The 25,308-nt window shown below is 41.9% G+C and overlaps 2 protein-coding genes across 2 annotated transcripts; both read right to left on the bottom strand.

Moving 5' to 3' along the window:
• Nucleotides 1-87: 87 nt before the first annotated feature.
• Nucleotides 88-9,553, bottom strand: LOC117546231 (E3 ubiquitin/ISG15 ligase TRIM25-like). Its single transcript, XM_034216393.1, has 2 exons — nucleotides 9,156-9,553; nucleotides 88-880 (listed from the first exon to the last, which is right to left on the bottom strand). The coding sequence occupies exons 1-2, from the start codon at nucleotides 9,485-9,487 to the stop codon at nucleotides 88-90; spliced, it is 1,125 nt and encodes a 374-aa protein (XP_034072284.1). The 5' UTR covers nucleotides 9,488-9,553.
• A 5,178-nt stretch (nucleotides 9,554-14,731) lies between these two features.
• LOC117546230 (tripartite motif-containing protein 16-like) lies at nucleotides 14,732-16,377 on the bottom strand. Its single transcript, XM_034216392.1, has one exon. The coding sequence runs from the start codon at nucleotides 16,365-16,367 to the stop codon at nucleotides 14,757-14,759; it is 1,611 nt and encodes a 536-aa protein (XP_034072283.1). The 5' UTR covers nucleotides 16,368-16,377; the 3' UTR covers nucleotides 14,732-14,756.
• Between the last annotated feature and the right edge of the window lie 8,931 nt (nucleotides 16,378-25,308).

The raw sequence follows: 25,308 nt of genomic DNA, 5'->3' as shown, positions 1-25,308 counted from the left end.
CTCATGCGTGTTGCTTTTCTGCCCCCCTCAGATAATACCAGCTCTGTGTTGCTGTGTTTGGATCCAGAGTGATCTCCTGTGAATATGTTAAGAACCCAGCTCTGGTGGTGGGCTCTGCTGCTGACAGTAAAACTCCACTTCAGTCGGTGAGACGTTTGTCCATTCCTCTCTCAGGACGTCCTGTAGTTTGTCTCTGACTGCTGACAGGGCCGCCGTCACGTCCTCAAAGTAGCTCAGAGGACGGATGTTGATGCTGGAGGAGTGTGTAGCTTCACTGAGGGCTGGCAGTGAGGGGTAGCTGAGCAGGAACTGGTTGTGATCCTCTGTGTGAGACAGCAGCGTCAGCTCAGCGTCTCTCCTCTTCAGCTCAGAGATCTCCTGCTCCAGCTTCTCCTGGAGCTCTCTGACTCGACTCACTTCTCTCTTCTGCTGGGATCTGAGCTGCTGCTTCACATCAGAGCTTCTCTTCTCCATGAGACGGATCAGCTCAGTGAACGTCTTCTCACTGTCCTCCACTGCTTTATCAGCAGAGCCGTTGACGGCCTCCACCTCCTGCTGAAGCAGCTTCACCTCCTTCTCTCCGTCCTGGATCCTCTGCTGGATGTTTAGTCGACTCCCCTCCAGCTCTCTCTGCCTCTCAGTCCTCTCTGCTGCAGCTGACACCGTGTCGTGGCCTTTGTGTTCGTCCACAGAGCAGAGAGAACAGATACTCTGCTGATCAGTGCGGCAGAACAGCTTCTTCACCTCGTCGTGACGAGAGCAGATGTTCTCCTGGAGCTTCTTGGAGGGCTCCACCAGCTTGTGCTTTTTAAAGACAGGTGATTCATAATGAGGCTGGAGGTGTTGGTCACAGTAAGAGGCCAGACACACGAGGCAGGACTTACAGGCTCTCAGTTTCCTCCCAGTGCAGACATCACAGGCCACATCTCCAGCTCCAGCATAGCAGAGATCAGCAGGAGCAGCTGGGGGTCCAGTCTTCTTCAGCTCCTCCACTAAAGCTGCTAACATGGTGTTCTTCAGCAGGACAGGCCTCGGTGTGAAGCTCTGCCTGCACTGAGGGCAGCTGTGGATTAGCTCTCCATCCCAGTGCTGTTTAATACACTTCATGCAGTAGCTGTGTCCACAGGGAATAGTCACCGGATCCTTCAGTAGATCCAGACAGATGGAACAAGAGAAGGTTTCCCGGTCCAGCTGAACTCCTTTCTGCGCCATTTCACCTCTCAGTAGCAGCGAGTGTGTGAGTTTCACTTCCTGAGAGCTGAAACTAGTGTGACAGGTTATCTGAACAGCATGTGTGTGTGCAGTGAATGTGGCTTATCAGCTCTTGTACTTTGCCCACATGTTGGTTACAGCCCTCCTCCTCAGTGTGGATCTGAAGGGAGGAACCAGGAAGTACAGAGTGGAGCTGGCTGTGTCTGAGAGCAGGAAGAAGAGGGAGGGCTCATCAAACTCTGAGTCATTCCAGGAAGAGGAGCAGCGCTCAGACTCTGACCTACACATGACCAGCCATTTGAGTATTTATTCCATATCCTTGATATCAGACGGAAGCTGCCTACAGTTGGCTCTTTGATTTCACTTGTTAGATATATGGTCACTAGTTTGGCACTCTGCTTTACTAGTTAAATAAAACATTATACTAGTCGCTCTTTTTCAGCAACTAGTGGCACTTTTGTCCGATAGTTACCACATAAGCCTTACTAGTTACGCCAGGAGCAGCACTAGTAGCACCAAAGTCCCAACATGTAAGCTTTTTGATGAACTAGTGGCCCTCTGACCGTACTAGTGACACTAAAAGTCTTACAAGTTAACTAGTGCGCTGCAAAAGCTCTGACATGTTAACTAGTTACAAAAAAGAAGCAGAACTAGTTCTAGTGGGGCTCAAAATGTTCACGTTATATATAGTATAATACGCACACACACACACACACACACACACACACACACACCAACACACACACACACACACACACACACACACACACACACACACACACACACACCTCATCGTGTACAAAATGGCCTCTGGTTACTGTGATTTATTTTTATTTTTAAAGCCAATGTAGAGAACACTACCAAACAGTGTGTCGTGCTGTAATGTAAGGCTGACTTTCCCACATCCCCCCCCCCCCCCCCCCCCCCTTCTGCCCGACAACACTACGGACGCTGAAATGAAATGTGTTTTTTAGTGTTTTTGTGTATAGAGAAAAGGGCTCTCTGTCAAATCACACAAATGTTATGGTCACTATTACAATATTAAGACTGCGGAAATGCAATGTAAGGCATCATGATGACACAATCGTAAATGAAAGCGTGGTATATTAAATGCATTAAATATATATATGACTGTGCTTTGAAGAGAGGGTTCACATGTGTTTGTGATGCCTTACATGTTTAACTCCCTATATCCAGCCACAAAGCACCCGTTCTGTTACTCTCCCACGCGTAAGGATTTGCACTTTTACATAGAAGCCTATTTAAGTTATTTTGAATTTAAAAATCGCAAATGTTTCTGGAATATTTGTACAGGTTGTGTAAATGGTTGTGTATAACTGTTGCTGTTTAACAGTTTCTTTTGAGTTCAACTGTAAATGACATCTGAATTTCCTCCTCCTCTTCCTCTCCTCTTCCTCATGCCTTGATTCTCCCAACTTTTTTTTTTTTTAAATAAATGTCGCATTAACAGCTCCTCGTGGTTCCATGCTTTATTTTGAAATGGTGTCAAAAAGTATGCCTGTGACTTTCTCTGTAGAATGTTCTTTTTGTAGGTTCTGTATAAACTGTAAACATGAAGTAATCCCGCTGAAAATATTAAAGCCTAAAGGTGTTTACGCCTGCAGAAAAAAAACAAGGTCTTTGGGAATCCTTACTGAGACAACAGCAGAGGTGTAAAGTAACTAAGTACATTTACTCAAGTACCGAACTCAAGTACAATTCTGAGGTAGCCTACTTGTGTATTTCAATGTGATGCTGCTGTGTACTTTTACTCCACTACAGTTCAGAGGTAAATGGTGTACTTTATTTAATACCTTTAGTTACTTCACAGATGTGGATGAATGATGTGAAATATAATCAAGTGTTAAATCAGACTTTAGTTCCACCTGGAGTAAATTCACAAGCTAGAGTCTCACAAAAAAACGTGTAATAACTACGTTGGTCCACAACGTAGGACGTAGTATTTCTACAAAAACGCCTCTGAAATTGTAAGATCCCTACGTTTTTTTTCACCATTCATTCCAATGGCTGGCGTCTATGTCACGTGATCTTCACATTTCTCCCTGCAGAAAAAAAAAAACATGGCCGAACTTCGTTTTATTCTCGGTGTAAAATGCCTATTTTAAGGTTAGTTTGGTCATTAAAATGCGTTTTGATGTCATTTGATGCGAGAAATATGAGTTGTTATTTCAGATTATGTGTGCAGTGGATGCACATGATCTTTAGTTTGCTGGTTATTACGAAGATTACTTCAGGAAATTGTGTCTATAGAACGTTTTCATTGTGACCAAGGTGGTTGCTAGGGACGCTGCTATCGATATAATTTCTGTTATGTTGTGTAACTGTTTAATGGTGTTATCTTTATTGCTACCCCTTTCCCCGTCAATGTATAGTGTTGGTCCACAGAGCAAACGTATTAGTTTAACAAAATCCGCATCTAAAATTGTGGCATATCCATCCATCCATCTTCTCCCGCTTATCCGTGGTCGGGTCGCGGGGGTAGCAGTTCCAGCAGAGAGCCCCAAACTTTCTTTTCCCTGGCGACATCAACCAGCTCTGACTGGGGGATCCCAAGGCGCTCCCAGGCCAGCGAAGAGATATAATCCCTCCACCTGGTCCTAGGTCTACCCCTTGGTCTCTTCCCAGCTGGACGTGCCTGGAACACCTCCCTAGGGAGGCGCCCAGGTGGCATCCTAACTAGGTGCCCGAACCACCTCAACTGGCTCCTTTCGACGCGAAGGAGGAGCGGCTCAACTCCGAGTCCCTCCCTGATGACCGAACTTCTCACCTTATCCCTAAGGGAGACACCAGCCACCCTGCGGAGAAAACCCATCTCGGCCGCTTGTATCCGCGATCTCGTTCTTTGTGGCAGAGATACGTTATTTTCCCCTGTGCAATTCTCCATTTACTCAATAACACATCATTATCCTGTGTTTATTTATTTGTTTGATTAATTAATAAACACAAGTTGGAGTCCGTCAGGACCGAGGGTCGGAGCAGCTCATTTGCTTTACAGAATATTACACCCGGAAGTAAGTATTCTCTCCGCGTCGCTTGACAAACCCCGTGATAGTCTTCAAGCTCTGTGATTGGAGAGTGTGCGAGCGTCGAACAGCACGATTGAAATGGGATGGAACCACGGCAGACTGTCCAAAACTGGATTTGAACGGGTCCACCCCGTACCCCCCTCCCCTCCCCCCACCCCGTCCCAGAACTACACATGCTGGCTATTGTGTTTCGCAACCATGTTCGCAACATGTTCTATGGCACGTCTCTACTGGGAGTTGTAGTTTTAAAAGACGTTTTCGTATTTCCCATAATAAGAAGTTGCCAGTATTAAACTGTGTCCATCCCTGGAGGTTTAGGGGATAGGAAACACACAAATGTAAAACATATAATTAATAAATGGGTGAAAATTGCTTGTGCCCATAATGGGCAGCATTACCCACATGCCAGCTAAGGTCAGAAGAGCTTTATTTAACAGCTGGTCTTATGTTTGTGACCCTGTTGTTAATTGATAAGCCTGAAACATGCACTTGTCAAGGTCAGAGGCACATTTTGCAAATATGGCAGTAGCCATCGATCATCTTAAGATAAGATATACTTTATTGATCCCAAGTTGGAACATTTGCGTTACATCAGCATGTGTAACAGTTGTAAATATGCAGTGGTGTATATTTGTAAATCATTTAGTATAATCACACAAATTCTGTGTTTTATATTTAATAATTCTGTGTTCTTTATTTATTGATTGTTCAATACCTGACAAGGTCGGAGATGAAAAACTTTGGTCGCAGGTTCCTCAACAGTGCATTACAAGACATCTATCAATATGTGTGTACCTCCACCATTAAATTGTCGTGTTCTGCACATTTCTTATACTATCTACATACATCTTATATAAGAGTATAATACATATGTATAATATCAGTTAAAATAAGTGCTTCAACATAGTTAACATTGCTGGAGGTATCCACAACGTTTTTCATTCATTGCATAACTACACCGTTTGTGTATATGATATGTCAATAAACCTTAGAACATCTTGAAAGGGATGTGCAAAATAGTCATTATATACAGTCTTTAATTAACTATTAGTAGAGAATAACGAGTAATGAATATACTTTATAGGGATCCTATTAATATCTAATAATAAAAATAATGAAATGCAATAACATGCTTTAACCACTAGGTGTCCCTTTATATCAGCTGTGCACCTTTATGGTGTAAATACAGCCTATCTACCAATTGGATCAAATATAAAAGTCAGCCGAATTAGTGTTGATACTGCAAGGAGACGCATTGTGTGAAAATAAATGTAAGATGTTGTTTAATGGCTGATATTTATGATCCATGTCACGTTTTCAGTGTGTGGCGGCAGTTCCTCATGTTTGTCTAGAAGTCTTCTCATCAGGGCTCTATAAATACAGAACTACGGCAGATATGTAATATTTAATGCAGCCGAACCGTGTATTACAATGCCGTTATGTGATGACCTCAAAGAGAAAAGCAAGCACACTCGGAATAAAGTGTTTTCGGTCTGTTTCCGGTATTTGTTTATGACGATGTGATGTGAGACTGGAATTGCACAGGGGAAAATAACGTTCTATGCCACAATTTTAGATGCGGATTTTGTTAAACTAATACGTTTGCGCTGTGGACCAACACTATACATTGACGGGGAAGGGGGTAGCAATAAAGATTACACCATTAAACTGTTACACAACATAACAGAAATAATATCGATAGCAGCAAAGTAAAAGTCATAAAAGTCAGTCAATGCTTTCCAAAAGCACGAGCAGTGAACTCCAGGCCCACGTGACTGAACTCAAAATTGAAAGAAACAGACTAAGAAATGACGTAAGCTCCATGATCAAAACTGCCAAAAAGAATTTCATCAATGTCAAAACTGAGGAAAACAAAAATAAACCCTGTGAACTTTGGAAACTACTCAATAACCAGCTTGGCTGCAGTAAAAAACTCAAAACGAGATTGGACTGGAACTGGAAGAGTAGGACAAATAGTGATGAAGCTTAATATTTCAAAGAAAAGTTGAAAAGGTTGAAACCGTTTGAAATGACTGTCAGTGCTGATGGAAATCAGGCGGAAATAAATTGATTGTTTTACCCAGGAATAAGTGTTTACAAGGCGGGTAACACACACACACACACACACGCACACACACACCCCTTGCGTTTTGAAGACTGATAAATCCGAAATGGATGAACAGCAGCCCAGTTTCCCAGCTTTGCAGTCTATCCACGGGTAGCCTCTTGTTTCCTCTGCCACATGTCCTCCGTCCATACCTCTGGGAAAGGTGAGCTTGAGCTAGCCAGGGGAACGTTGCTAGCGCAGCTAACGTGCACGTTAGCTAGCATTATCCACGCGGCTCTTCTGATGATGTAGTACTAGTAGCAGCTTCACTTGAGCTTCGGTGCTGCTAGCTTCTTTCTTCTTGTGAATTATATTCTTTTTAGAAAAGTCAAGTAAAAAAACGTTTACCTTCCATTATAGAGCTTTTTCGTTAGCGTTCTTGAGGGAAAGAGCTGCCGCAAAATCGGCGGGCGGTGAGCTCGCTGCGGGGTCACCAGCGTGATGACGAATCATCTTTTGAAGGAAATTGTTTTTATTTTTTATTATAGGCCATTACTGTGAAATGTATTATGTTTTTGTCATTATTACAACAAATACACACTTGCAACTGATAAGACTGGCAATGATTTTATATTTATTAGACTATTAAAAACAAGATCATGCTCCAAATAAGTGGGGGTACGGCGTACCCCCGCGTCCAACGCCCACTACTACACCACTGGACATAACACAAGAAGAACATCCTGTTTTTGTTTTTTGAAAGATAAACCTTATTAATGATCCAAACATTTCCTTTGATCACACATCCCATCAGTAAAGTGTGTTCAATGATTTCATGATCAGTTTCTCTTTATCCACCATGATGTGTTTCATCTCAGCTGTTTCAAACAGAACCAGACATGATTTCCTTATTGATTATTATCATGATGAGTTATGTTCTATAAAACATCAGAGTACCCACCTTCTATTTGGACAACAACAACAGACAACAACAACAACAACAATTAGTTATCATTATATAGTCATCATAATATCATTTTAAATAAACATGTGATGATGAAATAAGTGTGATAACCATCTGGGAACTCATGTGTTTGTTAATTTGGGCAACAATAACATTTAATCTGTCAGAATAATACATGTGCTTATAAATGTCTCTGTTGTTTAGAGCCAGAATAAAATGTGTAGAATAAAAGAAGCTGTGCTGCTTTCTCTCTGAAGACTCGTGCACTACAAGAGAAACAACAACAAGAATCAAAAGAAATATCCAACACATATTTAGAGCAAAGTTTACACATCAGTTCAGGTGAACAAGGATCCTCCTGAGCAGTGACAGCCTCCATGGCGACACAGACACAGGAAGGATGCCGGAAGAAAGTCCAACATCTACAGAACAACTGTGAGAGACTGTTGAAGCACATCCCATCATGTTTTGATTGACAGCTGATCTTCTTGCCAGTAAGACCATGACAATCATCTCTGAAGGACACACGGTGAGTTTAAGAAGTAGAAGAGTTCCTCCAAGGACTTCAGGCTATTTTGGTTTTACAAAACTCAGCAGTGGCTCCATAAGATAAACTCCAGCATGTAGCGGCTGAGTGAACGTGGTCTGGACTCCTGTGGATGAGAGTCATGGTTTCAGAGACGCTGTAGAAGGACAGAACACCTGCTCTGTGATCCAGGTACACTCCTACTCTGGAGGACAGGAGGACCTGAGACGGGAGTGCGGATACTGTTGTAAACGAAATGAATAACTGTTTTGGTCACAATCTAAGGACCAAGATTTGTCATTGTCTTCCAAATAACTTTCATCCCCCTGCTCTGCTGATATTCTTGTATGCGACTGCTACACAATCTACTACCCCTCTCCACTCCACCTCCCAGTAACACGTCAGTCAGACTCTCTCTACTCAGGACCTGAGAATAATCAGTGAATCTGTCTGGTGACGAGAATAAGACTGTCTTGTTTCATGTATGTTGCTTTTCTGGCCCCCCTCACATAATACCAGCTGTGTGTTGCTGTGTTTGGATCCAGAGTGATCTCCTGTGAATATGTGAAGAACCCAGCTCTGGAGGTGGGCTCTGCTGCTGACAGTAAAACCTCCACTTCAGTCGGTGAGACGTTTGTCCATTCTTCTCTCAGGACGTCCTGTAGTTTGTCTCTGACTGCTGACAGGGCCGCCGTCACGTCCTCAAAGTAGCTCAGAGGACGGATGTTGATGCTGGAGGAGTGTGTAGCTTCACTGAGGGCTGGCAGTGAGGGGTAGCTGAGCAGAAAGTGGTTGTGATCCTCTGTGTGAGACAGCAGCTTCAGCTCAGCATCTCTCCTCTTCAGCTCAGCCATCTCCTGCTCCAGCTTCTCCTGGAGCTCTCTGACTCGACTCACTTCTCTCTTCTGCTGGGATCTGACCTGCTGCTTCACATCAGAGCTTCTCTTCTCCATGAGACGGATCAGCTCAGTGAACGTCTTCTCACTGTCCTCCACTGCTTTATCAGCAGAGCCATTGACGGCCTCCACCTCCTGCTGAAGCAGCTTCATCTCCGTCTCTCCGTCCTCGATTCTCTGCTGGATGTTTAGTCGACTCCCCTCCAGCTCTCTCTGCCTCTCAGTCCTCTCTGCTGCAGCTGACACCGTGTTGTGGCCTTTGTGTTCGTCCACAGAGCAGAGAGAACAGATACTCTGCTGATCAGTGCGGCAGAACAGCTTCTTCACCTCGTCGTGACGAGAGCAGATGTTCTCCTGGAGCTTCTTGGAGGGCTCCACCAGCTTGTGTTTTTTTAATTGAGCTACGTTATAATGAGACTGGAGGTGCTTCTCGCAGTACGATATAAGACACACGAGGCAGGACTTACAGGCTCTCAGCTTCCTCCCAGTGCAGACATCACAGGCCACATCTCCAGCTCCAGCATAGCAGAGATCAGCAGGAGCAGCTGGGGGTCCAGTCTTCTTCAGCTCCTCCACTAAAGCTGCTAACATGGTGTTCTTCAGCAGGACAGGCCTTGGTGTGAAGCTCTGCCTGCACTGAGGGCAGCTGTGGATTAGCTCTCCATCCCAGTGCTGTTTAATACACTTCATGCAGTAGCTGTGTCCACAGGGAATAGTGACCGGATCCTTCAGTAGATCCAGACAGATGGAACAAGAGAAGGTCTCCCGGTCCAGCTGAACTCCTTTCTGCGCCATTTCACCTCTCAGCAGCAGCGAGTGTGTGAGTTTCACTTCCTGAGAGCTGAAACTAGTGTGACAGGTTATCTGAACAGCATGTGTGTGTGTGCAGTGAATGTGGCCTATCAGCTCTTGTACTTTGCCCACATGTTGGTTACAGCCCTCCTCCTCAGTGTGGATCTGAAGGGGAGGAACCAGGAAGTACAGAGTGGAGCTGGCTGTGTCTGAGAGCAGGAAGAAGAGGGAGGGCTCATCAAACTCTGAGTCATTCCAGGAAGAGGAGCAGCGCTCAGACTCTGACCTACATATAGCAAGCCATTTGAGTATTTATTCCATATCCTTGATATCAGACGGAAGCTGCCTACAGTTGGCTCTTTGATTTCACTTGTTAGATATATGGTCACTAGTTTTGGCACTCTGCTTTACTAGTTAAATAAAACATATACTAGTCGCTCTTTTTCAGCAACTAGTGGCACTTTTGTCCGATAGTTACCACATAAGCCTTACTAGTTACGCCAGGAGCAGCACTAGTAGCACCAAAGTCCCAACATGTAAGCTTTTTGATGAACTAGTGGCCCTCTGACCGTACTAGTGACACTAAAAGTCTTACAAGTTAACTAGTGCGCTGCAAAAGCTCTGACATGTTAACTAGTTACAAAAAAGAAGCAGAACTAGTTCTAGTGGGGCTCAAAATGTCTCACGTTATAATATAGTATAATACGCACACACACACACACACACACGCACACACACACACACACACACACACACACACACAACACACACACACACACACACACACCACACACACACACACACACACACACACCCACACACACACACACACACACACCTCATCGTGTACAAAATGGCCTCTGGTTACTGTGATTTATTTTTATTTTTAAAGCCAATGTAGAGAACACTACCAACAGTGTGTCGTTGCTGTAATGTAAGGCTGACTTTCCCACATCCCCCCCCCCCCCCCCTTCTGCCCGACAACACTACGGACGCTGAAATGAAATGTGTTTTTTAGTGTTTTTGTGTAGAGAGAAAAGGGCTCTCTGTCAAATCACACAAATGTTATGGTCACTATTACAATATTAAGACTGCGGAAATGCAATGTAGGCATCATGATGACACAATCGTAATGAAAGCGTGGTATATTAAATGCATTAAATATATATATGACTGTGCTTTGAAGAGAGGGTTCACATGTGTTTGTGATGCCTTACATGTTTAACTCCCTATATCCAGCCACAAAGCACCCGTTCTGTTACTCTCCCACGCGTAAGGATTTGCACTTTTACATAGAAGCCTATTTAAGTTATTTTGAATTTAAAAATCGCAAATGTTTCTGGAATATTTGTACAGGTTGTGTAAATGGTTGTGTATAACTGTTGCTGTTTAACAGTTTCTTTTGAGTTCAACTGTAAATGACATCTGAATTTCCTCCTCCTCTTCCTCCTCCTCTTCCTCATGCCTTGATTCTCCCAACTTTTTTTTTTTTTTAAATAAATGTCGCATTAACAGCTCCTCGCGGTTCCATGTTTTATTTTTGAAATGGTGTCAAAAAGTATGCCTGTGACTTTCTCTGTAGAATGTTCTTTTTGTAGGTTCTGTATAAACTGTAAACATGAAGTAATCCGCTGCTGAAAATATTAAAGCCTAAAGGTGTTTACGCCTGCAGAAAAAAAAACAAGGTCTTTGGGAATCCTTACTGAGACAACAGCAGAGGTGTGAAGTAACTAAGTACATTTACTCAAGTACCGAACTCAAGTACAATTCTGAGGTACTTGTACTTGTGTATTTCAATGTGATGCTACTGTGTACTTTGACTAAACTACATGTATTTAATACCTTTAGTTTAAGATAAGATAAGATGAACCTTTATTAATCCCCGAGGGGAGATTCAGTTGTACAAAGCAGCAACAGGGTCAGCGTGAACAAAACAGTACAGCAAAGATTCACACAGATCAATAAAATCTAAAATAAATAATAAATAACATAAAATCAAGGAAATAATGATAATAATAATAAAAGACTATGAAAATAGGAGAAGAATAAAAATAAGAGTAAAATAACTGTCAGCATATATACATATTTGGTCGTCATCTAAATTCTAAAGTGCGGAATAAGTTAAAGTGACAAGTTAACATGGGTTGTGGAAACAGTGTATATTTATGACCAGTGATTTAATTTTATTTATTTTTCATATTTAACCCCTTATTGTGCAGCCTGATGGCTACAGGCACAAAGGACTGTCCGAGGCGCTTGGTGCGTTGTTGTGGAGGGATGAGTCTGTGGCTACAGATTTACAGATGTGGATGAATGATGTGAAATATAATCAAGTGTTGAATCAGACTTTAGTTCCACCTGGAGTAAATCCACCAGCTACCCTGCAGTATACAAAGTCATTCAGACTAGCTGCACCTTTACCAGCTTTGAGAACACTTTCATGATCAATCATTATAAAACATATCATATATATTATTCTGAAATGGACCAATCTGCACAACGACTACTTTTACTGTCGTTACTTTCACTATATTTTGATGAGAATACTTTTCTACTTTCACTTGAGGAACATTTTGAATGCAGGACTTTTACTGTAACAGAGTATTCCTACACTCTGGTACTTCTACTTTTACTCAAGTACAAGATCTGAGTACTTCTACTTTTATTCAAGTACAAGATCTGAGTACTTCTACTTTTACTCAAGTACAAGATCTGAGTACTTCTACTTTTACTCAAGTACAAGATCTGAGTATTTCTACTTTTGCTCAAGTACAAGATCTGAGTACTTCTACTTTTACTCAAGTACAAGATCTGAGTACTTCTACTTTTACTCAAGTACAATATATGAGTACTTCTACTTTTACTCACGTACAAGATCTGAGTACTTTTACTTGAGTAACATTTTGAATGCAGGACTTTTACTGTAACAGAGTATGGCAATTGTAATTAATTAAAGTACTTGAATAAATGTACTTTATGATAAAAAGTAAAAATCTATCCAGAAACATATTAACAAGGCCAAGGTTGGGAGATACCACACATAATAAAACACTGCAGATAATAAATGTATACCAATATATATATATACTCAAGTCATTTGTTATATTTTTATAGAATTGTTCCTTTGCATTTGCTTTCAAAATGTTTCCATTATATCAGTTTTTATACAATTAATTTAAGTGCTAATAAAGTTGAGTTGTGGAGACTGTTCTATTATTGTCATTGTACAGGTACAGCAAAATGAAAAAGCAATCCTGTCCGTGTATATCTACACATCAACAGCAACAGCAATATGGTTCTACGTACATACATTTGCATTCATACGATAAATAAATGCAGTTCAAATCACAGTGTTCAAAAACAGACAGGAAGTGAAATGTGCATGTCAGAGGTGATCACTTAACGCTGGCAGCTATATTTGTTTATCTGTAAGTAACGTGTTTTGTGAAACTTGTCGCAGTAGAGGCACAAGACACAACTAGGAAATGCATTTCCTGCTGAAAATGCGTGCAAATGCTGTAAGCTGCGCACAAGTTGCTGAATTTAGCTGAAAAGCTGAATATTGTAACAGTTGAATGGCGACTGCTGAACTTAGCGGAGAAATGCTTTGAATCAGAATTGTTACAGCTCAAATGCACTGACTTTGTTGAAAGCTTGAAAGTGAAATGGAAACTGGAAGAGTAGGACAAATAGTGATGAAGCTTAATATTTCAAAGAAAAGTTGAAAAGGTTTAAACCGTTTGAAATGACTGTCAGTGCTGATGGAAAACAGGCGGAAATAAATGGATTGTTTTACCCAGGAATAAGTGTTTACAAGGCGGGTAAAGTGTTCCTGCAGCCCCTCCATCACGGTAATAATGATTAGAAATCATTTCCAAGGCAGAAAGCTGTTTTTAAATCACCGTTGTCACTATTGTGGGGATTTAGGAATGTACCTGTGTGTTGCGGAGCTTCCCTGCACTTTAAATCCATTGATTTGCCTTTTTTTAGGGTGTTTTTGACTGTTTTTGCACTGTGCTCACTTGGCTGGTGCGTCCTCCTGTGGGGACTCATGATAACTGCACTCAAATGGCTTTTTAAACGGTTTTAAATCGTTTTTTCACTTTTAAAAACAGCTTTCTGCCCTGGAAATGATTTCTAATCATTATTACCGTTATGGAGGGGCTGCAGGAACACTTTACCCGCCTTTTAAACACTTATTCCTGGCAGTCATTTCAAACGGTTTAAACAACTACAGTAAATGTGTATTAAAGCAACCCTCCTGTGAAATATAGCTATGCGTACAAAGATGTTTGAGTGAGGGAGGGGTCAGACTGAGTGAGGATGAACACTGTGCTTTGTTTCAGGAGGAAACTCAGTTTTAGTCTCAGATCACTTCCACATGTTCTCCATCAGCTTCGTAGCACCTTGGACATAACACAAGAAGAACATCCTGTTTTTGTTTTTGAAAGACAAACCTTTATTAATGATCCAAACATTTCCTTTGATCACACATCCCATCAGTAAAGTGTGTTCAATGATTTCATGATCAGTTTCTCTTTATCCACCATGATGTGTTTCATCTCAGCTGTTTCAAACAGAACCAGACATGATTTACTTATTGATTATTATCATGATGAGTTATGTTCTATAAAACATCAGAGTACCCACTTTCTATTTGGACAACAACAACAACAACAACAACAACAACAACAACAATTAGTTATCATTATATAGTCATCATAATATCATTTTAAATAAACATGTGATGATGAAATAAGTGTGATAACCATCTGGAACTCATGTGTTTGTTAATTTGGGCAACAATAACATTTAATCTGTCAGAATAATACATGTGATTATAAATGTCTCTGTTGTTTTAGAGCCAGAATAAAATGTGTAGAATAAAAGAAGCTGTGCTGCTTTCTCTCTGAAGACTCGTACACTACAAGAGAAACAACAACAAGAATCAAAAGAAATATCCAACACATATTTAGAGCAAAGTTTACATATCAGTTCAGGTGAACAAGGATCCTCCTGAGCAGTGACAGCCTCCATGGCGACACAGACAAAGGAAGGAGCCGGAAGAAAGTCCAACATCTACAGAACAACTCGTGAGAAGATGTTGAAGCCCCGCCCATCATGTTTGATTGACAGCTGATCTCTGCAGTGAAGACATGGACAATCAGCTCTGAAGGACACACGGTGAGTTTAAGAAGTAGAAGAGTTCCTCCAAGGACTTCAGGCTATTTGAGTTTACAGAAACTCAGCAGTGGCTCCATAATCATAAAGACTAAACTCCAGCATGTAGCGGCTGAGTGAACGTGGTCTGGACTCTGTGGAGGAGAGTCATGGTTTCAGAGACGCTGTAGAAGGACAGAACACCTGCTCTGTGATCCAGGTACACTCCTACTCTGGAGGACAGAGGACCTGAGACGGGAGTGCGGATACTGTTGTAATGAAATGAATAACTGTTTTGGAAACACTCTAAGGACCAAGATTTGTCATTGAATCCAAATACACTTTCCAGCTTCCATGCTCTGCTGATACTCTTGTATGCGACTGCTACTTCAACTCCTCCCCCTCTCCACTCCACCTCCCAGTAACAACGTCCACTCAGACTCTCTCTACTCAGGACCTGAGGATAATCAGTGAATCTGTCTGGGTGACGAGAATAAGGCTGTTCTTGTTTCATGCGTGTTGCTTTTCTGCCCGCCTCAGATAATACCAGCTGTGTGTGTGCTGTGTTTGGATCCAGAGTGATCTCCTGTGAATATGTGAAGAACCCAGCTCTGGTGGTGGGCTCTGCTGCTGACAGTAAAATCTCCACTTCAGTCGGTGAGACGTTTGTCCATTCCTCTCTCAGGACGTCCTGTAGTTTGTCTCTGACTGCTGACAGGGCCGCCGTCACGTCCTCAAAGTAGCTCAGAGGACGGATGTTGATGCTGGAGGAGTGTGTAGCTTCACTGAGGGCTGGCAGTGAGGGGTAGCTGAGCAGGAACTGGTTGTGATCCTCTGTGTGAGACAGCAGCTTCAGCTCAGCGTCTCTCCTCTTCAGCTCAGCCATCTCCTGCTCCAGCTTCTCCTGGAGCTCTCTGACTCGACTCACTTCTCTCTTCTGCTGGGATCTGAGCTGCTGCTTCACATCAGAGCTTCTCTTCTCCATGAGACGGATCAGCTCAGTGAACGTCTTCTCACTGTCCTCCACTGCTTTATCAGCAGAGCCATTGACGGCCTCCACCTCCTGCTGAAGCAGCTTCACCTCCTTCTCTCCGTCCTGGATCCTCTGCTGGATGTTTAGTCGACTCCCCTCCAGCTCTCTCTGCCTCTCAGTCCTCTCTGCTGCAGCAGACACCGTGTCGTGGCCTTTGTGTTCGTCCACAGAGCAGAGATAACAGATACTCTGCTGATCAGTGCGGCAGAACAGCTTCTTCACCTCGTCGTGACGAGAGCAGATGTTCTCCTGGAGCTTCTTGGAGGGCTCCACCAGCTTGTGCTTTCTAAAGACAGGTGATTCATAATGAGGCTGGAGGTGTTGGTCACAGTAAGAGGCCAGACACACCAGGCAGGACTTACAGGCTCTCAGTTTCCTCCCAGTGCAGACATCACAGGCCACATCTCCAGCTCCAGCATAGCAGAGATCAGCAGGAGCAGCTGGGGGTCCAGTCTTCTTCAGCTCCTCCACTAAAGCTGCTAACATGGTGTTCTTCAGCAGGACAGGCCTCGGTGTGAAGCTCTGCCTGCACTGAGGGCAGCTGTGGATTAGCTCTCCATCCCAGTGCTGTTTAATACACTTCATGCAGTAGCTGTGTCCACAGGGAATAGCCACCGGATCCTTCAGTAGATCCAGACAGATGGAACAAGAGAAGGTTTCCCGGTCCAGCTGAACTCCTTTCTGCGCCATTTCACCACTCAGCAGCAGCGAGTGTGAGTTTCACTTCCTGAGAGCTGAAACTAGTGTGACAGGTTATCTGAACAGCATGTGTGTGTGTGCAGTGAATGTGGCCTATCAGCTCTTGTACTTTGCCCACATGTTGGTTACAGCCCTCCTCCTCAGTGTGGATCTGAAGGGGAGGAACCAGGAAGTACAGAGTGGAGCTGGCTGTGTCTGAGAGCAGGAAGAAGAGGGAGCGCTCATCAAACTCTGAGTCATTCCAGGAAGAGGAGCAGCGCTCAGACTCTGACCTACATATAGCAAGCCATTTGAGTATTTATTCCATATCCTTGATATCAGACGGAAGCTACCTACAGTTGGCTCTTTGATTTCACTTGTTAGATATATGGTCACTAGTTTTGCACTCTGCTTTACTAGTTAAATAAAACATTATACTAGTCGCTCTTTTTCAGCAACTAGTGGCACTTTTGTCCGATAGTTACCACATAAGCCTTACTAGTTACGCCAGGAGCAGCACTAGTAGCACCAAAGTCCCAACATGTAAGCTTTTGATGAACTAGTGGCCCTCTGACCGTACTAGTGACACTAAAAGTCTTACAAGTTAACTAGTGCACTGCAAAAGCTCTGGCATGTTAACTAGTTACAAAAAAGAAGCAGAACTAGTTAACTAGTGGGGCTCAAAATGTCTACACGTTATACTACGGCCAGTATAATACACACACACACACACACACACACACACACACACACACACACACACACACACACACACACACACACACACACACACACACACACACACACACACACACACACACACACACACACACACACACACGTCAGTCAGATTTTCTTTCCTTGCATCACAGCATCACAACAACAAGACACATATTTAAAGAGGCCCTATTATGCTTTTTGGGGGGTTTACCCTTGACTGTAGTGTGTTCTATAGGTTTCTGTGCATGTCAATGGTCTGCAGAGGCTAAAATCCCTGTGTTCCCTCAATTGGACTCCTTTGTTTACTCCAACACATTGTACGATAGGCTAAGGCGGCGGGACATCTCTAAGAACCAATCACATCAGAGCCGGCCAGCTCACCAATCAGAGCAGACTGGGCTCTGGTTTCAGACAGAGGGTGAAAAGAGGGATACATTAGGGCTTTCTGAACATTAAAGCATGTAAACATCTAGGGGCACAACATACAAATATGAGAGCATACTTCTTTAAGACAAGAAACAAACATTTGATATAATATTAAATCACAGTTTGGGATTTTACCCCGTATTTAATTTCAGGATTGTTTGTGCACATAAAGAGTGCCTCAGTCTTATTTAACAATTCTTTTTTTAAAGGTAATAATTAACATTTACTCTCCAGCACATGATTTGGCTCGATGACAATGTCGATATATTATTATAGCAGGTGGATTCATAGACCGTTTGACTTGTGGAGAAACCCTTGGACCATAGAGTTCATAATCACAAACACATTTGAGTGTACTCACCTAAAAATGACCTTTTTGCAGATCACACACACACACACACACACACACACACACACACACACACACACACACACACACACACACACACACACACACCACACACACACACACACAACACACACACACACACACACACACACACACACACACACACACACACACACACACAGCCTGTAACCTATGGACTACTACTGCCCCACCTCATCGTGTACAAAATGGCCTCTGGTTACTGTGATTTATTTTTATTTTTTAAAGCCAATGTAGAGAACACTACCAAACAGTGTGTCGTTGCTGTAATGTAAGGCTGACTTTCCCACATCCCCCCCCCCCCCCCCCCTTCTGCCCGACAACACTACGGACGCTGAAATGAAATGTGTTTTTTAGTGTTTTTGTGTAGAGAGAAAAGGGCTCTCTGTCAAATCACACAAATGTTATGGTCACTATTACAATATTAAGACTGCGGAAATGCAATGTAAGGCATCATGATGACACAATCGTAAATGAAAGCGTGGTATATTAAATGCATTAAATATATATATGACTGTGCTTTGAAGAGAGGGTTCACATGTGTTTGTGATGCCTTACATGTTTAACTCCCTATATCCAGCCACAAAGCACCCGTTCTGTTACTCTCCCACGCGTAAGGATTTGCACTTTTACATAGAAGCCTATTTAAGTTATTTTGAATTTAAAAATCGCAAATTTTTCGGGAATATTTGTACAGGTTGTGTAAATGGTTGTGTATAACTGTTGCTGTTTAACAGTTTCTTTTGAGTTCAACTGTAAATGACATCTGAATTTCCTCCTCCTCTTCCTCCTCCTCTTCCTCATGCCTTGATTCTCCCAACTTTTTTTTTTTTTAAATAAATGTCGCATTAACAGCTCCTCGCGGTTCCATGTTTTATTTTGAAATGGTGTCAAAAAGTATGCCTGTGACTTTCTCTGTAGAATGTTCTTTTTGTAGTTTCTGTATAAACTGTAAACATGAAGTAATCCCGCTGAAAATATTAAAGCCTAAAGGTGTTTACGCCTGCAGAAAAAAAACAAGGTCTTTGGGAATCCTTACTGAGACAACAGCAGAGGTGTAAAGTAACTAAGTACATTTACTCAAGTACCTGAACTAAGTACAATTCTGAGGTAGCCTACTTGTGTATTTCAATGTGATGCTGCTGTGTACTTCTACTCCACTACAGTTCAGAGGTAAATGGTGTACTTTATTTAATACCTTTAGTTACTTCACAGATGTGGATGAATGATGTGAAATATAATCAAGTGTTAAATCAGACTTTAGTTCCACCTGGAGTAAATTCACAAGCTAGAGTCTCACAAAAAAACGTGTAATAACTACGTTGGTCCACAACGTAGGACGTAGTATTTCTACAAAAACGCCTCTGAAATTGTAAGATCCCTACGTTTTTTTTCACCATTCATTCCAATGGCTGGCGTCTATGTCACGTGATCTTCACATTTCTCCCTGCAGAAAAAAAAAACATGGCCGAACTTCGTTTTATTCTCGGTGTAAAATGCCTATTTTAAAGGTTAGTTTGGTCCATTAAAATGCGTTTTGATGTCATTTGATGCGAGAAATATGAGTTGTTATTTCAGATTATGTGTGCAGTGGATGCACATGATCTTTAGTTTGCTAGTTATTACGAAGATTACTTCAGGAAATTGTGTCTATAGAACGTTTTCATTGTGACCAAGGTGGTTGCTAGGGACGCTGCTATCGATATTATTTCTGTTATGTTGTGTAACTGTTTAATGGTGTTATCTTTATTGCTACCCCCTTCCCCGTCAATGTATAGTGTTGGTCCACAGAGCAAACGTATTAGTTTAACAAAATCCGCATCTAAAATTGTGGCATAGATACGTTATTTTCCCCTGTGCAATTCTCCATTTACTCAATAACACATAATTATCCTTGTGTTTATTTATTTGTTTGATTAATTAATAAACACAAGTTGGAGTCCGTCAGGACCGAGGGTCGGAGCAGCTCATTTGCTTTACAGAATATTACACCCGGAAGTAAGTATTCTCTCCGCGTCGCTTGACAAACCCCGTGATAGTCTTCAAGCTCTGTGATTGGAGAGTGTGCCGAGCGTCGAACAGCACTTGAAATGGGATGGAACCACGGCAGACTGTCCAAAACTGGATTTGAACGGGTCCACCCCGTACCCCCCACCCCGTCCCCAGAACTACACATGGCTATTGTGTTTCGCAACCATGTTCGCAACATGTTCTATGGCACGTCTCTACTGGGAGTTGTAGTTTTAAAAGACGTTTTCGTATTTCCCATAATAAGAAGTTGCCAGTATTAAACTGTGTCCATCCCTGGAGGTTTAGGGGATAGGAAACACTCAAATGTAAAACATATAATTAATAAATGGGTGAAAATTGCTTGTGCCCATAATGGGCTAGCATTACCCACATGTCCAGCTAAGGTCAGAAGAGCTTTATTTAACTAGCTGGTCTTATGTTGTGACCCTGTTGTTAATTGATAACATTACATTACATTAATTGATAAGCCTGAAACATGCACTTGTCAAGGTCAGAGGCACATTTTGCAAATATGGCAGTAGCCATCGATCATCTTAAGATAAGATATACTTTATTGATCCCAAGTTGGAAACATTTTGCGTTACATCAGCATGTGTAACAGTTGTAAATATGCAGTGGTGTATATTTGTAAATCATTTAGTATAATCACACAAATTCTGTGTTTTATATTTAATAATTCTGTGTTCTTTATTTATTGATTGTTCAATACCTGACAAGGCCGGAGATGAAAAACTTTGGTCGCAGGTTCCTCAACAGTGCATTACAAGACATCTATCAATATGTGTGTACCTCCACCATTAAATTGTCGTGTTCTGCACATTTCTTATACTATCTACCAGAGGTGTGGACTCGAGTCACATGACTTGGAATCGAGTCAGACTCGAGTCACACATTTTATGACTTGAGACTCGACTTGACATCACAAAAGACTTGCGACTCGACTTGGACTTGAACACCAATGACTCGGGACTTGACTTGGACTTGAGCCTTCTGACTTGAGGTGACTTGCTACTTTAATTCAGAGGTCTCCAACACGCCGATCGCGAGCTGCCGCTAGAAGAGCAGACTCCCGTCGGGGAAAGCAGAATCTTCAGCCGCTCCTACTCTTGCTGAGAATCCTTGCAGGCAGGGGCGGGTCTTTATTTAGCTGGGCCACCATGCGGCCAATCATATGCGAGGACACACTAGGATCATACCATTATGTGAAAGAAGGGTGGGGGCACAGCATGTGCAGAGCGACGGGGGAGACGGGGAGCCGGATTTAAATGCAAGCGCGTCGGAAAAAAGTCAAGAAATGAGCGAAAACCGAAAAAAAGAAGCAGCATCTGGCTGCTTTTCAATGATATTGGAGAAAGCAAAGCTGAGTGCAGGATTTCTAAAATGAGAATAACCTTCAGAGCAGGGTAAACACTCAGGATTTATTGTCAGAGGTGGGAGAAGTTCAGACAATTAAAAAAAGTTACAATCAGGGTTCCCGCGGGGTCTTAACAAGTCTTAAAAAGTCTTACATTGATAATCAGAATTTAAGGCCTTAAAAGGTCTTAAATATGATTCAGAAGGTCTTAAAAATTATCGGATTTGAAAGGTACTTCTGTGTTGCGATAGCGTCTAAATTTGTTTTGGGGGAAATGTCCGGTGCAAAGTAACCAGTTGCGGGTAATAGCCTTTCATTCCCCCCAACAATTTGTATTGAATTAAATCATGGAACCAGTAATCACTAACTTTGTTTCCCCCGGCCCCTTGTTGGAGAACACCCAGCTAGTAACCTAGCAACCAAGCTTCAGCTCATGTAGCCTATCTTCGAATCTACTTACAAATAAATATGGGGAAGTGTAAGTTCAACCGTATTTGGTTGGAAAACATCTAATTTAGTGCTTGGTTGAAACCAGTGGAGGGAACGTGTTTGAAGCCCGCTGCATCTTTTGCAAAATAAATTAGTGTTTGTTTTGCTAATGTAGCGTTAGCTAATGCAGCAGCAGCTAATGCAGCGTTAGCTGGTGGAGCAGCAGCTAATGCAGCGTTAGCTGGTGGAGCAGCAGCTAATGCAGCGTTAGCTAGTGCAGCAGCAGCTAATGCAGCGTTAGCTAGTGCAGCAGCAGCTAATGCAGCGTTAGCTAGTGCAGCAGCTAATGCAGCGTTAGCTGGTGGAGCAGCAGCTAAGCAGCGTTAGCTAGTGCAGCAGCAGCTAATGCAGCGTTATCTAGTGCAGCAGCAGCTAATGCAGGCGTTAGCTAGTGCAGCAGCAGCTAATGCAAGCGTTAGCTAGGCAGCAGCAGCTAATGCAGCGTTAGCTACTAGCTAGTGCAGCAGCTCCCGCAACAACACCGGGGGACCTGCGGGCTAAGTTTGGGTCTACGTCAACCCTAAAAGCGGAGGTGCTGTAGACGCTAAATACCGTAGCTAAACACCAATCATACAACAGCAACGATGAAATAGTGTAGCCAAGGCAGCAGAGCTCTGAATATAGCTCTTTGTCACTCTCTCTCAGAGACACCCACACACACACACACACACACACACACACACCACACACACACACACACACACACACAAACACACACACCACACACACACACACACACACACACACACACACACACACACTAGGGCTGCTCGATTATGGCAATAATCAAGATTATGTTGGTCAATAATTAATATCATGATTATTAAATATGATTATTCATTGACTTTGAAAACATCCATTTATTGAACTTTAAAACAGATAATAATTTGAACAGTATCTTTTTAACTGTTGATTACCCTGAACGTATAATTCAACTGAAAAACCAATACAAAAATTTATTAAATAAATGATACATTACTAAAAAATTAATTAGATCAAATATGTTGTAGTGCACTGTCACAACCTAGCAAAGCAAAATAATCGTTTTTTACGATTATGTTGTTTTCGTAATTGTGGCAGGCCAAAATCGTAATTGCGATTAAAATATGATTAATTGCACAGCCCTAACACACACTCAAGCACACACAGACGCACACACATACACACACTTTTTGTCTAACACGCTAACACAGTTCTGTACTGTTACGCTGTTGTGTTCAGTCACTGTTCTTATGTTGAACATGAATACATTTACTTTGTAAGTGATTATGGGACGTATTTCTTCTTTATATACATTTTCCTTCATACTTTATTGCCGTGAAATAGGTCTTAAATTCTATTCAAAGTGGTCTTAAAAAGGTGTTAAAAAGTCTTACATTTGAGTTGGCGAAACCTGCAGGAACCCTGTACAATAAAAAGTCCTGCATTCAAAATGTTACAAGTAAAAGTACAAAAGTATTAGCATCAAAATATACTTAAAGTACCACCTGCAGAGGGATCTAGATGCAGGTGTTCTTTTCCCCATAGAGACCGCCTCGCTGCACATTATCCCTTGCATAAAGATAGATTGTGGGTCCCTTATAACATGTTGTACACAGTAGAAATAAACATTCTGGTTACCTCAACATCAGGGATCTTATCCATTAAACTCCTTCTGAATCAAACCGTCACGGTAGCCTTACCTTACTGATCCCTCTTAAATTAGAAAAACACACGTTACTTTACCAGCAGAGAGAAAATGGATTATTAAATTATTAATGTGACTAATAAAGAGCTGTTTGATTATTAAGTATTATTCTGTTGATCGATGTCATTACATTTGGTGAAAAACACATAATGACTTGTTTATGACTCGTTTTGTCAAAGTTTAGGACTTGACTTGACTTGAACTTGCCCATCCTGACTTGAGACTTGACTTGGACTTGCAAAACAATGACTTGAGACTTGACTCGGACTTGAGCGCAAAGACTTAAGACTTGACTCGGACTTGCAAAACAATGACTTGGTCCCACCTCTGCTATGTACATACATCTTATATAAGAGTATAATACATATGTATAATATCAGTTAAAATAAGTGCTTCAACATAGTTAACATTGCTGGAGGTATACACAACGTTTTTCATTCATTGCATAACTACACCGTTTGTGTATATGATATGTCATTAAACCTTAGAAAATCTTGAAAGGGATGTGCAAAATAGTCATTATATACAGTCTTTAATTAACTATTAGTAGAGAATAACGAGTAATGAATATACTTTATAGGGATCCTATTAATATCTAATAATAAAAATAATGAAATGCAATAACATGCTTTAACCACTAGGTGTCCCTTTATATCAGCTGTGCACCTTTATGGTGTAAATACAGCCTCTCTACCAATTGGATCAAATATAAAAGTCAGCCGAATTAGTGTTGATACTGCAAGGAGACGTATTGTGTGAAAAGAAATGTAAGATGTTGTTTAATGGCTGATATATTTATGATCCATGTCACGTTTTCAGTGTTGGCGGCAGTTCCTCATGTTTGTCTAGAAGTCTTCTCATCAGGGCTCTATAAATAGAGAACTACGGCAGATATGTAATATGTAATGCAGCCGAACCGTGTATTACAATGCCGTTATGTGATGACTTTCAAAGAGAAAAGCAAGCACACTCGGAATAAAGTGTTTTCGGTCTGTTTCCGGTATTTGTTTAATGACGATGTGATGTGAGATGTGAGACTGGAATTGCACAGGGGAAAATAACGTATCTATGCCACAATTTTAGATGCGGATTTTGTTAAACTAATACGTTTGCGCTGTGGACCAACACTATACATTGACGGGGAAGGGGGTAGCAATAAAGATTACACCATTAAACTGTTACACAACATAACAGAAATAATATCGATAGCAGCAAAGTAAAAGTCATAAAAGTCAGTCAATGCTTTCCAAAAGCACGAGCAGTGAACTCCAGGCCCACGTGACTGAACTCAAAATTGAAAGAAACAGACTAAGAAATGACGTAAGCTCCATGATCAAAACTGCCAAAAAGAATTTCATCAATGTCAAAACTGAGGAAAACAAAAATAAACCCTGTGAACTTTGGAAACTACTCAATAACCAGCTTGGCTGCAGTTAAAAACTCAAAACGAGATTGGACTGGAACTGGAAGAGTAGGACAAATAGTGATGAAGCTTAATATTTCAAAGAAAAGTTGAAAAGGTTGAAACCGTTTGAAATGACTGTCAGTGCTGATGGAAAGCAGGCGAAATAAATTGATTGTTTTACCCAGGAATAAGTGTTTACAAGGCGGGTAACACACACACACACACACACACACACACACACACACACACCCCTTGCGTTTTGAAGACTGGTCAATCCGAAATGGATGAACAGCAGCCCAGTTTCCCAGCTTTGCAGTCTATCCACGGGTAGCCTCTTGTTTCCTCTGCCACATTTCCTCCGTCCATACCTCTGGGAAAGGTGAGCTTGAGCTAGCCAGGGGAACGTTGCTAGCGCAGCTAACGTGCACGTTAGCTAGCATTATCCACGCGGCT

This window comes from Gymnodraco acuticeps, unplaced genomic scaffold, assembly GCF_902827175.1.
Source record: "Gymnodraco acuticeps unplaced genomic scaffold, fGymAcu1.1, whole genome shotgun sequence".
Taxonomy (NCBI): domain Eukaryota; kingdom Metazoa; phylum Chordata; class Actinopteri; order Perciformes; family Bathydraconidae; genus Gymnodraco; species Gymnodraco acuticeps.
The sequence above is the reverse complement of the archived record's forward strand: the minus strand, read 5'-3'. Positions and strand labels throughout refer to the sequence as shown.